The following is a 13,592-nucleotide window of genomic DNA, read 5'->3' as shown; positions in this document are numbered from 1 at the left end:
GGGGGGTCGCGTTCTGACGCCGGCACGTGCTCTGACGCCGGCGCATGCGCCTTGCGCTTAAAAAGACGCCAGAGGCCTAGGATCACTGCGAAGTGATCATTTCCCTTGTGAAAGACGCCAAGCATTATTTCCTGATTGATATTTGTTATTTCGACCCGGCCTGACTCCCGACTCTGAATCCTGCTGCCTGTACTGACCTATTGCCTGCCTGACCATCCAATTGCCTCCCGATTTCGCCTCAGACGCCTGGTTCGGCACTCCTGCCACTCCTTCACTTGGCTCCAGTCCTGTTCCATCCCCAGCGGCTGTGTTCCTTAGTGGGAGGTGTAGAAGAGGTCCTTCCTCTACGACTTCTTCCAGTGATGTTTCCTGCTTAGTCGTGACAGTGCATGATTTTGGAAGCCACGATACCAAAGCTTGAATGAATTCCGAAACTTTCGTACTCGGCGCGACAATACGATTTTGTCACGTAATTTTTGACGCACAGTATGAAAAAGTTGTGCAAATTAGCAAAAAAACAGCAAAAATACGCAAGGTACAAAAACTTAGAAAAATATGTTTTTTTGTATTCGGAAGCGATCGTACTTTGATAAATGGGCCCCTAAATGAAGTAAAGTGAAGCAAGTTTTTCCAAACGATTCCTACAAAATAGTTACCCGTTATTGTCAAGAAAAAGATTACAGGACTTACTAAAGCAATTGCGTTTATAGCAGACATCTGCATAGTCTGGGGATTTATCATGCTTTGCAAAGTGGAAGTATTAGCCTCTTCATCTGTGAAACTTCTTGCTTTTTGTTGCTGACTGGAATTGCTCTCTATGCTAAGTTTATATATTCCAAGGTCCTTCATGAAGTATTTGCCAGTCAGATTAAAAGTAGTAAAAGTAGCTTGCATATTTTATGTCTAACCCTACATTTATTGACAGTAAATAACACCCAGGTCTGACAAGCTCCCTCTGTGAGATTGACATTCTGGATAGATACATTATTATTATCATCATCATGTATTTATAAAGAGACAACATTTTCTGTGGTGCTGTACAATAAATGGCTATATACAATACAAATCAATACAGATTTACATACAAAGCATACAATAACTGATACAAGAGTTAAAAAGGGCCCTACCCAAAAAAGCTTACAATCAAATTATTTTTTAGTGCTCTTCTCAAAGTACAGGTCGAATCAAAACATCTTTAGTTTTTACTAGTTTAGAACCCTAGTCCATTTAGAAGATGTACTGTTGACAGCAACTCTCTGTACATGATCTTTCTGCAAGTTCTCTCTTTTTAAACCAAATCCATGCTACTCCACCGTCCATATTCCTATTTAGTACATCATAAAAAGAAATTTGTAAATTTGGTATTTGACATGACCTGTCTCTCTATAACACCATGCAGATTACTACCATTCTCCAGAACATCATTTTTGTTAATAGTGTTTGTATTTTGTTTCATCACTTTATAATTCCATAGTGATGATTACACAACTGTTCACATGCATTAATTAATGTATTTAAAAAATCTAGTTATCACTTTTCAATGTTTTCTCGCTATGTTTTAGCTCCAGCCTGGAAATTGCAACTTGTTGTCAGTCTTCTCTTTGGTGCGGCCTCATATAGACATTAGTTTCCATGGGATTCTCTCGCATATCAACACTGTGTTTGTCCTAAGGAGCAAGGTAATGTAATTTAGAGAGTTAAGCACAATGCAAGGGTGTAACAGTGGTGCAAAATTAGGGGGGTACTGCAATTAGAGGCCTTTGATAAGGAAGGGCCCCCAAGATGGATAAGAATGATTTATGGGTCATAAAAGAGTGGGTTTGTGTGTGAGGGTATGAATGGATTGTGGGCAGGGTTTTGGCATAATTGGAGAGAAACTGAGTGAATGAAGCGTGTGGCCGTGCATACAAGGGCATTGGGGTCCATTTTTATTTGATGGCAGGGCCCTGCTAACTCATGATGCCCCATGATTGCGACCCTGCAGCAATACGCCAAATAAATCCCCATATACAATATAAGTACAATATTAGAGACCAAATATTCATCGTAAGAACATCTCATATGTCAACACCAATTTAGGATCACAGTGCAACAAAGCAAGCAGGGAGAAAAAAAGCCAATAAAACACTCTCTTATGACAATGTTAATGTCATCTGTGTCTTCTATTTATAAAGATTATTTTCTCTTTCTTCGTGTATCACTGTGTGCAATATGGAAGGCTAAATGGGGGTTAATTGTGTAAATTTCTAGGTCTTTAAGACTTTTCCTTAAAGGAGCAGTTCAGTGTTAAGATGAAAATGGGCAAAATGGATAGACTGCACAAAAAAGAAATATTTTTCGATATAGTTAGTTAGGCAAAAATGTAATCTATAAAGGCTGGAGTGGGCAAATGTCTAACATAATGACCAGAACACTACTTCCTTCTTTACTGCTCTCTAAGCTGTTAGCAGTCAGAAGCCAATCAGTGACTTGAGGGGGGGGCAGCATATGGAACATAACTGTTCAGTTAGTTTGCATTTGAATCTGACCTGCATGCTGACAGACTAACTGAACCGTTATGTCCCATATGGCCCCCCCTAAAGTCACTGACTAACTAAGAGGTTAAAGAGCTGTAAAGGAGGGTTCTGGCTATTATGTTAGACATCTGCCCACTCCAGCCTTTATAGATTACATTTTTGTATATTGCAAAGATGTTTTATTTTGTGCAGTCCGTCCATTTTACACCGGTTTCATTTTTACACTGCACTGTTCCTTTAAGCCACTATAAAGATTATTTTGATTGTTGTAACTGCAGTGCTTGGCTATAAGTAATAGCAATAGGTACAATGGGTTCTCTGTCATGGTGGATCAGAGCGGACATTGACATGAGCATCATGTGTGATATTAACCTTAGTGCAAAAAAAAATACATTAAACGACTGCTTTCTGAAATATTTTTGTGTGTATCGCTGCACCGTCTCAGAAAATACCCTAAATCAACTTGAAATCTAGCTTTTCTACAAAACCATTATTCTTTTTACATCTTTATGAACTATGAATTGAATGAAATATTCTATTCAAGGAAGGCTTACTTGATGTGGAAAAGTCAGAGAGTGAAGATGAACTGACTGGTACAGAAATAAGTTGCCTTCGCCTGAAAGGACAGATGATCTACTTGCCCGAGGCTGACAATATTCTGTTCCTGTGCTCTCCAAGGTAGGCTGACGTACTTCTCCAGTTTATTAGTGTTTTACTGTCTGCACTATGAGTCAGATGTGTATTAGGAGAAGTTCCAGACCATTTTCTAATTAAATGTTCATTGCTTCCATTTTTATTGGTTTATCAGGGCATAACAATTTCATAGCAAAGTGGATATTATTACCCTTATGGGACAGAATAAATTAAATCAGATTTTATTTTTCCTAAAGAGGTAACATTTGGAAATATTGTTATAAAAGGCATAAGGTTTATTAGCTATAGACACTGGCACATTTATTTATTCTTTTACTGTGAGCAAGTTGATGTAACCTAAGAATTTCTAATAAAAAAGTCAAATTGGACTCCACCCTTCAGACTTGCTCATGGCCTCTTATGAACCTGGACAAAGTGAGGATATAGAGTAGCTGCATATAATTGCAGAATAAAAGGATAAAACCCCTGCCTTCAAACACATAAAATCAAGGTTAACGTTCCTTCAGGTTCCAAAGCTGTTAGTATTGACTGGCTAATTTCAATTTGCAGTGTCATGAATCTTGATGATCTGACAAGAAGAGGACTGTACCTCAGTGACATTCCACTACATGATGCTACTCGGGATTTGGTCCTGCTGGGGGAACAGTTCAGAGAGGAATACAAGTTGACTCAAGAACTGGAAATTCTAACAGACAGGCTCCAGCACACACTGAGGGCCCTGGAGGATGAGAAGAAAAAGACAGATACGTAAGATGTTTGATAAAGATAAGGGTTAATAGTCAAACTTATATTTGGGATGAGTACAAATCTAGTTATCCAACAAAACAGAGAAAACATCAACGTAAAATTTGACCAGAAACCACTATATTCATTTCCAAATTTTTCTACTGAGTTTTTTTTTTGCATACATCCCGCCCAAGTGCATATAGCCCCCAACTTGTCCTATGACAAACATAATCCATTTTCTGTTTTCTCTTTTCTCCATTCTCCATGGCCATTCTCACCCCCGCTGCATTTGTGCTTTTCTCACCCCACATGTTGTTCTTTTTACCATCCCTTACCACCTTTTGATGTTCTCTCCTCCATCTTCCCTCTTTCTTGCTTCCCTCTTTTATTGTCATGTGCCACAGTGCCCCCAACCCACAAGGGTAATGCTGAATTGATTCGTTCTATAGACATTCTATAGCAATATACTGTATGTATACATATAAAACATGGAGTGTGTCGATTTCAAAAGTGAAATGTAAAGCATGCTGGAGGGACGGCTAGTAAGGAACATTCTGTCCTTACACCTAACTGCCTACACCATGATTTGCAACTATTCTAAATACAAAGTTAAATAATTTTAAACTTTTTTTTTGTCAATCTGATCCAGAGTTGTTTCTCTTTATGCAGCTTGCTGTACTCCGTTCTTCCACCTTCTGTTGCAAATGAGCTGAGACATAAGCGCCCTGTTCCGGCCAAAAGATACGATAATGTGACAATTCTTTTCAGTGGCATTGTAGGATTTAATACATTTTGTAGCAAACATGCCTCTGGGGAAGGTGCAATGAAAATTGTTAACCTTCTAAATGATATCTACACAAGGTTTGACATTCTGACTGATTCCCGAAATAATCCATATGTCTATAAGGTAAGGGACATATTTAAGAAGAGATATGTTTTACATACATATTCACATGATGTAATAATAATTATGTTTTTTTCATCTGAAAAAAGGGTTCCTACAGTTACTGTCTGTATCTGGGCATCCAGGAGTTAGAAGATCTAGAATTGTGTAATGAAAGGTGCAAAGTTTGCTCAGGTCTAGTTACCCATAGCAAAAAACAAGCAATACAAAGTCCATACACTCAGAGTTCCCCTTATATTGGAGTAGACTTAGGGGCACATTTACTAACCCACGAACGGGTCGAAATGAGTCCGATTGCGTTTTTTTCGTAATGATCGGTATTTTGCGATTTGTTCGTATTTTTTGCGATTTTTTCGGCTTCTTTACGAATTTTTCGTTACCAATACGATTTTTGCGTAAAAACGCGAGTTTTTCGTAGCCATTACGAAAGTTGCGTAAAATCTGGCGACTTTTCGTAGCGTTAAAACTTGCGCAAAAAGTTGCGCTTTTTTCGTAGCGTTAAAACTTACGCGAAACTTTGCACCTTTTAAGTTTTAACGCTACGAAAAAAGCGCAACTTTTTACGCAACTTTCGTAATGGCTACGAAAAACTCGCGTTTTTACGCAAAAATCGTATTGGTAACGAAAAATTCGTAAAGAAGCCGAAAAAATCGCAACAAATACGAAAAAGTCGCAAAATGTTTGTTTTCAAGTCGGAACTTTTCCAATTCGGGTCGGATTCGTGGGTTAGTAAATCAGCCCCTTAGATTCATTGTCCGTTGGGGCAAATCCTCAGAGTGCACCTAGCTCCAAAAGTGTGAGTAACAAGTAAAAAGGAAATGCACACAAAACGATTTCTGCAGTGTAAAAAATACCTCCAAAAGTGTTTATTGGGGAGTGCACATAAGGACCAAACATTTCAAACATTGAAACATTAGGTCCTTATGTGCACTCCCCAATAAACGCTTTTGGAGGTATTTTTTACACCAGCAGAAATCATTTTCTAGGTGCAAGTGTAGTAACCTATAACAAAACAGTTAGCAGTTAGCATAGACTTTTCTAGTAAACATAATTGACCATATTTTGGGTGACATGTTACAATCAGTTCCTTAAGAAAGTCTTCAAAGCTCTAGACTTAAGCTAGACATATGCTTCCAAATCTTCTGCTCTGTTATTTTCATTCATTGTATTAAAAGTAAACTATATAAACCTAAAATAATTTTAATCTATCAGGTGGAAACAGTTGGAGACAAATACATGACAGTGAGTGGCATTCCAGAGCCATGTGTGCACCATGCACGATCCATTTGCCACTTGGCTCTAGATATGATGGAAATAGCAGGCCAGGTTCAAGTAGATGGCGAGTCTGTTCAGGTGAGTGATCACATATTGGGGCTAATAAAAATCATAACAATCAGATGATGCTGGGTGGTTCCAGAACATCTGGACTCAGGTTGGACATGCTTGTCGATTTCGTTGACTCTGAGCTCATAATACAATGAAATTGCTATTTATGGTTGTGGCTGATTTAAACCCTTCACTCTTTTAACCTTTTTATATGCCTTTCAAGGAACTGATCTATGGGGCTGGGATTGTATTAATTACAGGTATGGGACCCGTTATCCAGAATGCTTGGGATCTGGTGTTTTCTGGATAAGAGATGTTTCCGTAATTCGGAACTCGTACCTTAAGTCTACTAAAAAATTTATTTAAACAGTAATTAAACCCAATAGAATTGTTTTGCGTCCAATAAGTGTTAATTATATCTTAGTCTATTGGAGATGGCCTTTCCGTAATTCGGAACTTTCTGGATAATGGATTTCCAAATAAGGGGTCCGATACCTGTATTACTATGCCACCAGTATAGATGTTTCATGCCCGGGTTGCACTATGCATGCATGCAGTATAGTAAGGGCAAAGTGATTTAGCACTTGAAGGGTTAAATAAATAAAAGGGCTTATATTGCACAGTAATAGGTGCTTTACAAAGTAATAATAAAAGCATGTGAAAAACCATGGAACATTGGTTCTAAAAATGTAATTGTAGCATGGCCAACCTCTTTTGTAAAGAGCAACTGATGAGCCAGTTCAGTATAAATCTGAGTGTGACTCCTGCTATCTTGTAGGGTAGCACCCAACTACTTTGTGCCCCTAAAACTTGATTCCCAGGTGTAACAGATGTAAAGGAAACTGGGACTAGGGTTAAACTATGTACAATGGGAGCTTTCACTAAAGGGAACAGAGACTTAAACACACACAGTTACCTTCTTAAGTTGCCGTGAGGTGTGGATTAGTGCATTAGAGCCTAAATTAATCATGGTTAAATCCTGGTTAATTTATGATAGAAAAGGAGTGTTGTAAAACCTTCAATACCTAATCCCAATCAGACTGTATTTAGAGATAAGCGCCATTAATCCCTGTTGGTAGAGGCTGAATGAGGTTGGTAGAGTTGGCTGCAAGTCATAGAAGCCTTAGAACCATTGGTTTAACCTTGTTCCAGTAAGCCAACAGTTTTAATGTATAAGGAGATATGTGCTACCACATAGAGCATTGGCTGTTGTTCTGCTGAAGCAAGCTGCTATATATCCATTATAAAAATGTATTTTTTACTAAAATATATATGTTATTATTTACTGTACCGACATAGATGTAATGTGTGTGCTAAAATATTTAAGACACTTAGCCCAGTAGTATTCCCTATAATAACAAGCACCCAAATGAATAGTTTTAACAGTCCTCAAGCTACTAAATGACGTTTTCTTCCATCCATACCTTTGTCTCCTGGAAATTTTTAGCATTACAAAAGGGTTTTCTTGTCTGTGTTATCTGTTTAGCAATGATACCTAAAGAGGAACTTATTAAGGGAAAGTTATTGTGGAAAAAATTGTGTTCTGAAGAAAACACACTATTTGTAACATCACAGATGAGCACTGAAACACGTGAAAATGCTATTCTTACACCTGGTATAATTCAGCTAAAATATAAGTTAATGGGTAAAATTGACACAAAAGACATAGAAGTATATATATATATTAAAATTCTATGTTTTCACACAAAAGCATTTGTTGGTTTCTTAAAACACTGCTTTGTGGAAATGGAAGTGAAAGTTAATATAGGGTAGAGCCATTTAATGACAAGCCATTTGGCAAATATTTTCTTTTTTTTAGGACAAATAAACAAACATTTCCTTTGTTTTACCTTTTTCTAGATAACTATTGGCATTCATACAGGTGAAGTGGTTACAGGGGTCATAGGCCAGAGAATGCCACGGTACTGTCTGTTTGGAAACACGGTTAATCTGACAAGCAGAACAGAAACAACAGGAGAAAAGGGAAAGATTAATGTTTCTGAGTACACATACCGGTAAGGCAATATAAAATCAAACATTCCCATATATTAAAAGGAAAGAGTTTTATCAGCTCATGGAAACCGAGACAACAGCACAAAGGAGACTTGACATTTACGGCAATACTGTTGTTTCAGACACAAAAACGATTACTTATTCTGGGAACATATGTAATTAGATACCAGCTTTGTCAGATGTGATTTATTACTAAATGGCAAACATTTAAGCCTCTTCAAATGCAAGTATATTTCCTTATAAAGCTTTTTTCCCCCCAAAAAGCATCTGACTTGCCAGAAAAGAAAAAATACAAATGGAAATGAGAAAGAAAAGTAGCAAAGAGATTTTATGTGTATGTAGCTAAATGTTAAGGAAGCTGTTTCTTTAACCTTCTACAGCATATTCTTTATTATTTCAGTTTCACCAGTATGTGATAAGCATGGAGATATTATTTAGAGCAGATATATTCATGCTGTAGCCTATAGAAGGCAAAACTCTTCACTTTATTATTCTGTCTTCAATATATATTATAATAGTCTTCAAAACTCAAACCTCTCTTACGCAATATGTCATTGACACTGTGGTTTCAAAAAGAAGGATAAGAAGACCATAGAGCCCAGGGACAACCCTGAAGAAGAACACATTTAGTGTTCGAAATGTTGGATTAATAGAGGTTTTTTGTTCTTTTTTAAAGTCCCTGTGTGTGCGGCACTCTGTGCTTCATTTACATAAACTTCTGGCCAGCACCTGGGGCAGATGATATATATATATATTTTTGGCCTTACATAGGTGCCTCATGAGTCCTGAGAATTCAGATCCTCAGTTCCACCTGCAATATCGTGGCCCAGTTAGCATGAAGGGAAAAACTGATCCAATGCAAGTTTGGTTTTTGTCCAGAAAGGCAGCAGAAACAGAGGTAAGTTATTCCTTAGCATAATTTAAGCCCTGTACAATACAACAGTCCAGGAATGGAATTATGTATTTTTGTGATTGCTATCCATTAATATGTTTTTTTGTTTTTTTTCCACCAATATCCAGGAGTAAATGGTGTGTTGTTGTCCATCCAGAATGACCATCTGATTTGTATGTAGCCTGATATTTAAACTTGCACTTCTCTCCAGCCTGTGGTATTACTGTCCAGCAAGTCAACGCATTGTAATGCTGTCTGGAGAACCAGTATTTCCTAATTTCTGTATGACATGGTATACAATGTTGTCAGCACCTTTGTGATATTGTGAACATTCCATATAGCGCCTCTTGCCCTGGTGGCAGTTAGTCATCTTAATAACTTAGCAATCAGTTCAAATGGTTTCCCAGTAGCGACACTTACTTACATGGTGGATAAGAATAACTGTTTCCTGCTCTAGTGACTGATGTACCTTGCAATAATACATTGGTAAGTTATACTGTGATACTGATACCTACACACTTCATAATATATAGTGCTGTGATGCACATTTTCATTTGTCTTTTTTTAATGTTTATACACTTATGGTATTGGAGCAATGAAAAGTATGTTGCTTGTATGTAAAACATGCGTGGTAGTGACATTTGCTGATAGTTTTGAAGCCTCTGAACCCTTTCTTTTTGGTCTGTTGTTGCAAGAGATCATCCAGCTGTGTAAATAGAACAGCACGGTCTCTCAACAAGAGTAAGTTGTATTTTGTTAAGAGTTGTTGTATCCTCTCATCGACAGGGGAAGCCAAACATATTTGCCAAAATTAAAAATAAAAAGCACTTTGTTCCTCGTTCTCTTTTCATAAACAGCATTTCCTTCTCGGCATTTCATCAGATATCTCTTTATAAAACAGCAATGAAGAAGGAAACATTCAGCTGAAATATAGTGCCATACCATTTTGTGCATTCGATTCATCTTTTTCATAAGCAGATTCTTATAGTGTAAATAAAGAGAAATATTTTAGAAATGTGCCACATTATTTAGTAGCAAAAATATTTATATGCTATATGAAATGATAATATTTTGAAGTATCTATCTGGGATTGTTACAGTACAGTATAAAAAAGTGTGTTGTATAAATGTTTCTTTATATTTATTTGACCATTGCATCACATTTCTGTTCAAATGTTCATGTATGAAGCAGCTACAATAAATTATTTTTTTTCCATGAACCTGCACACATTATTTCACGTGTTGTTGTATATAAAAATGCATAGTTAGAGGGTTGGATGATACAAGGCACAAATATAAGCTGAATAATGTGATCTTTTATTTACCTCTTCCCAATCCACCTCAAGACAGACTCATGGTTGGCTTACGAATACTGTCAATGCAAAAAGCCACATTAATGCTTGTTGGGTGTTACCATATTTATTGAGGAAACACAGACAACTAATTTAGAGTGTGTCAGGCTAACCAAGGCCCTGTGTCACGGATGTGAATTTTATCTTTTTGCATTGGATGTGTAGAGACTAGGAATTGGTTCTTGTTCACCACACAACAGGGGTCATTTATAAACACACTGGGAAAATTTGGATCTGGGCATTAACCCATGTCAACCAGATGTTTGTTTATTTGTTCTGCTTGCAGCTGGCTGAAAAAAAGCTAATCATTGATTGGTTGCTAGGAGATACTGCCCAGGTTGCAAGACAGAATTGTGTCTGCTTCTGATATGTATAAGAGCTAATAATAGTCTAACAGACGCTACAAGTGGAGGATCTTTCCGAATCAAAATGTCAATATTAATAAGAAATGTACCAGGTACTATAGTAAATAAGCTTAGCAGAACCCAATTAAGAATTCCATACAATATGACAAAATAAGATGCCGAATGGATACAAAAAAATGAAAATTATATGACATTAAGTCATTCCAAAATGGTTGATGACTGCTGGTGGCAAGGTGGTTATTTTTAGTGTAATTTAGCTCTGTGTTTCTTTATATAATAGCCCCAAGACTCTTCCTTGGGGGGTGGGGGGCAGCATTTGTTTCTGCACACAGCATGGTCCAGCAGACAGTAATACAAGGGCTAAGTAACACTGCAATGTTTTCATGGCTGAAAAACAAACACTAAATGCAAATCAACAGTGAAAAAGTCTGTTTCAGACAGTATATAGCCCCATAAATGTGTTTTTTAGCAATACTGTGTGGAGAAACACAGTGTATACATGCTGAATATTTACCTGAAAGCTTTTACTGGTCACCTATTTAAAAGAAAAAATCTTTGGTTGCTATGGGTTACTGATCCTGGGCAAACTTAGTGCCTTTTATTACATACGGTGGTACCGTATGTAATAAAGTTTTCAATTGCATTTTAGCACATTCAAATATTTTACTGTTCTAGGTGAACAAACAAGCCAGTCTAAAAAAGGACAGAGCATCACGCAGTGTAGAAATCAATTTTGTATTATACTGTCACACTGATTTTTGCCTAATTGAAGCTTATGACTATTTTCCCATGGTCGAGGCTCTTTAGAATGTAAATCAGTGAATGCTAGTTTATTTGTGTGTTTCTGTAAAGCCTAACACTGGCACATTCAGTTACATGACATATAAGTAGTGTGGCAGGGCAGCCTATAATGGTTAAAAAATATCTACATTTAATGTACATTTTATGGCATGCAAAAATCTGCCTGGCTAAGATAGAGTTAATCTTCCCTTGCAGCCAGCTAACAAAGTGGCAGCTGAGGTTAGTAGGAAAAGGTGTGCTCTCATACCCATGGTTCCTTGGATGCCCAGTAGTCTCTCTGTGTGAGGCTACTGGAGCCTGAAAGAGTGCCGATGGGCCTGAAAGGGGTCTGTGTAAGAGGAATTGTAATATTATACTGTATATATATATATATATATATATTGTATATAACTGTAATTATATATATATATATATATATATATCAAAATAAAACAGCCAGCACCAAGGGTCTTTGTGTTTCAAAAAATCTCTCGTGTATTATAATTGCATGTACAACCGATGTTTCGGTCCCTTTTGGGACCTTTTTCAAAAGGGACCGAAACGTCGGTTGAACATGCAATTATAATACACGAGAGATTTTTTGAAATACAAAGACCCTTGGTGCTGGCTGTTTTATTTTGATATTTATATGATATCCCGTGCACAGGGGCAGCTGCAGAGCAGCAGATTTTGGAGTGTGGTGCTGTCGTGTGGACGTCGTGTTTTATTTATATATATATATATATATATATATATATATTGTAAATAATGTGAAAACTGGCATTGTAATATACTGAACATTAGCATTGTAACACAATGTACAGTAGAACCTGCGAAACATAACATCTCGGAATGAAAAGACACCATTTGCCTGTGTGGGAAACATGGTCTTAGTTGAGTGAGCTTTAGAAATACACCATTTATTTTACACCATTTTTTAAAACGTAGAGAGTTACAGACACTGTAAGGCTTAAAGAAGAACTAAAGCCTAAAAATTGAATCTCGCTACACATTTTGAATATCAACCCAATAATGATCCATGCCTTCAAAGTGGTCCACTGGAGCTAGCCATCTTGGATCTTGTTAGAAGTATCAGCGACACATGCTCAGTGTGCTATGGGCAGCTGTTGAGAAGCTAGGGGTCATTGCAATTTATCAAGCAGAAAAAGAGTTTTGCCATAGAACCTGATGGCACAGGGCTGATTATTAAATTCTAACGCACTGGCTAATTTAAGTGAATTTTCTAATTAGGCTTTTATCATCTGAGATCTGTCTGCACTCGGCTCCTTTTGCTACAGAGCACAGCGCCCCTGTGTTTAACACCTGAGAGTCCCTGTATGTCCAAAAGATGTGCAAGTTTTGGGCTGGGGTGGGGATGTGCAAATGTAGCTGTGCTGAATGCGGGCAGTGCTGTATCTATGGGCACAAGTGAGAATACTAATACTGGAAAAAAGTAAGAAAATGAAATCTACAACACTGGCATAAAATTATTTATTTTAAAATGTGCACTTATCTAAACCGTAAAAACACCTTCTAATGACGTACCCAAAATATTTCATATCCTGTTAATCTTAGTACCGCATTTATATTTTAGACATCTTTCCTTGAAAGCATTTGCAGAAATATTGCTGTCTTTTCTACAAAGCAAAAAATATTTAGAAATGAAATTACAGATCATGACTAATAGCTGAGAGCCTAACATTCTTGAATCTCTTCCCGATACCTTGGCTGATTATTAGTATATTCAGGCGCTCTGGGAGTTTTTAGAAGTATAAAGACACACATCCAATAGGAGTTTGTAAATAGGTATTCTAGAACCTCTATGATTGTAATCATACTTGCGCCACAGAACAGTCCCAGCTGGCCACCGATGTTAGCTGCAAAACAATCACAATTTATGGTTACAAATCAAGTAAATGTAATATGCCATATACACATTTATTCTATGGTAATGGGCCAAATCCAACCAAGGAAATGACATTATGCATACAGTATATGACTGTGATGATCCATGACTTTAGTCTTTAATGTGTGAACATAAATGTGTTGCCTTGCAGTATCTTGG

General features: G+C 37.2%; 2 protein-coding genes across 6 annotated transcripts in view; one reads left to right on the top strand and one right to left on the bottom strand.

Moving 5' to 3' along the window:
* gucy1b1 (guanylate cyclase 1 soluble subunit beta 1) overlaps positions 1–10,256 on the top strand; it is a 38,001-nt gene extending 27,745 nt beyond the window's left edge. Inside the window, exons 7-14 of one of the 2 annotated variants that reach the window (XM_002933474.4) lie at positions 1,563–1,679; positions 3,061–3,194; positions 3,720–3,917; positions 4,566–4,803; positions 6,013–6,153; positions 7,987–8,141; positions 8,911–9,037; positions 9,160–10,250. In XM_002933474.4, the coding sequence (XP_002933520.1) occupies positions 1,563–1,679; positions 3,061–3,194; positions 3,720–3,917; positions 4,566–4,803; positions 6,013–6,153; positions 7,987–8,141; positions 8,911–9,037; positions 9,160–9,165 (1,116 nt within the window). In that variant the 3' untranslated portion in view covers positions 9,166–10,250. Of the gene's footprint in view, positions 1–1,562; positions 1,680–3,060; positions 3,195–3,719; positions 3,918–4,565; positions 4,804–6,012; positions 6,154–7,986; positions 8,142–8,910 lie in introns of both variants that reach the window. The other variant, XM_004911157.3, reaches the window with a different exon arrangement.
* Positions 10,257–13,000: 2,744 nt separating this feature from the next.
* asic5 (acid sensing ion channel subunit family member 5) overlaps positions 13,001–13,592 on the bottom strand; it is a 68,434-nt gene continuing 67,842 nt past the window's right edge. For all 4 annotated transcript variants that reach the window (XM_018095900.2, XM_018095892.2, XM_018095894.2 and 1 more), the window contains one exon: positions 13,001–13,404. In XM_018095900.2, the coding sequence (XP_017951389.2) occupies positions 13,223–13,404 (182 nt within the window). In that variant the 3' untranslated portion in view covers positions 13,001–13,222. The remainder of the gene's footprint in view (positions 13,405–13,592) is intronic.

This window comes from Xenopus tropicalis, chromosome 1 (assembly GCF_000004195.4).
Source record: "Xenopus tropicalis strain Nigerian chromosome 1, UCB_Xtro_10.0, whole genome shotgun sequence".
Taxonomy (NCBI): Eukaryota; Metazoa; Chordata; class Amphibia; order Anura; family Pipidae; genus Xenopus; species Xenopus tropicalis.
Note: the sequence above shows the minus strand (reverse complement) of the source record. Positions and strands in the feature narration are given on the sequence as shown.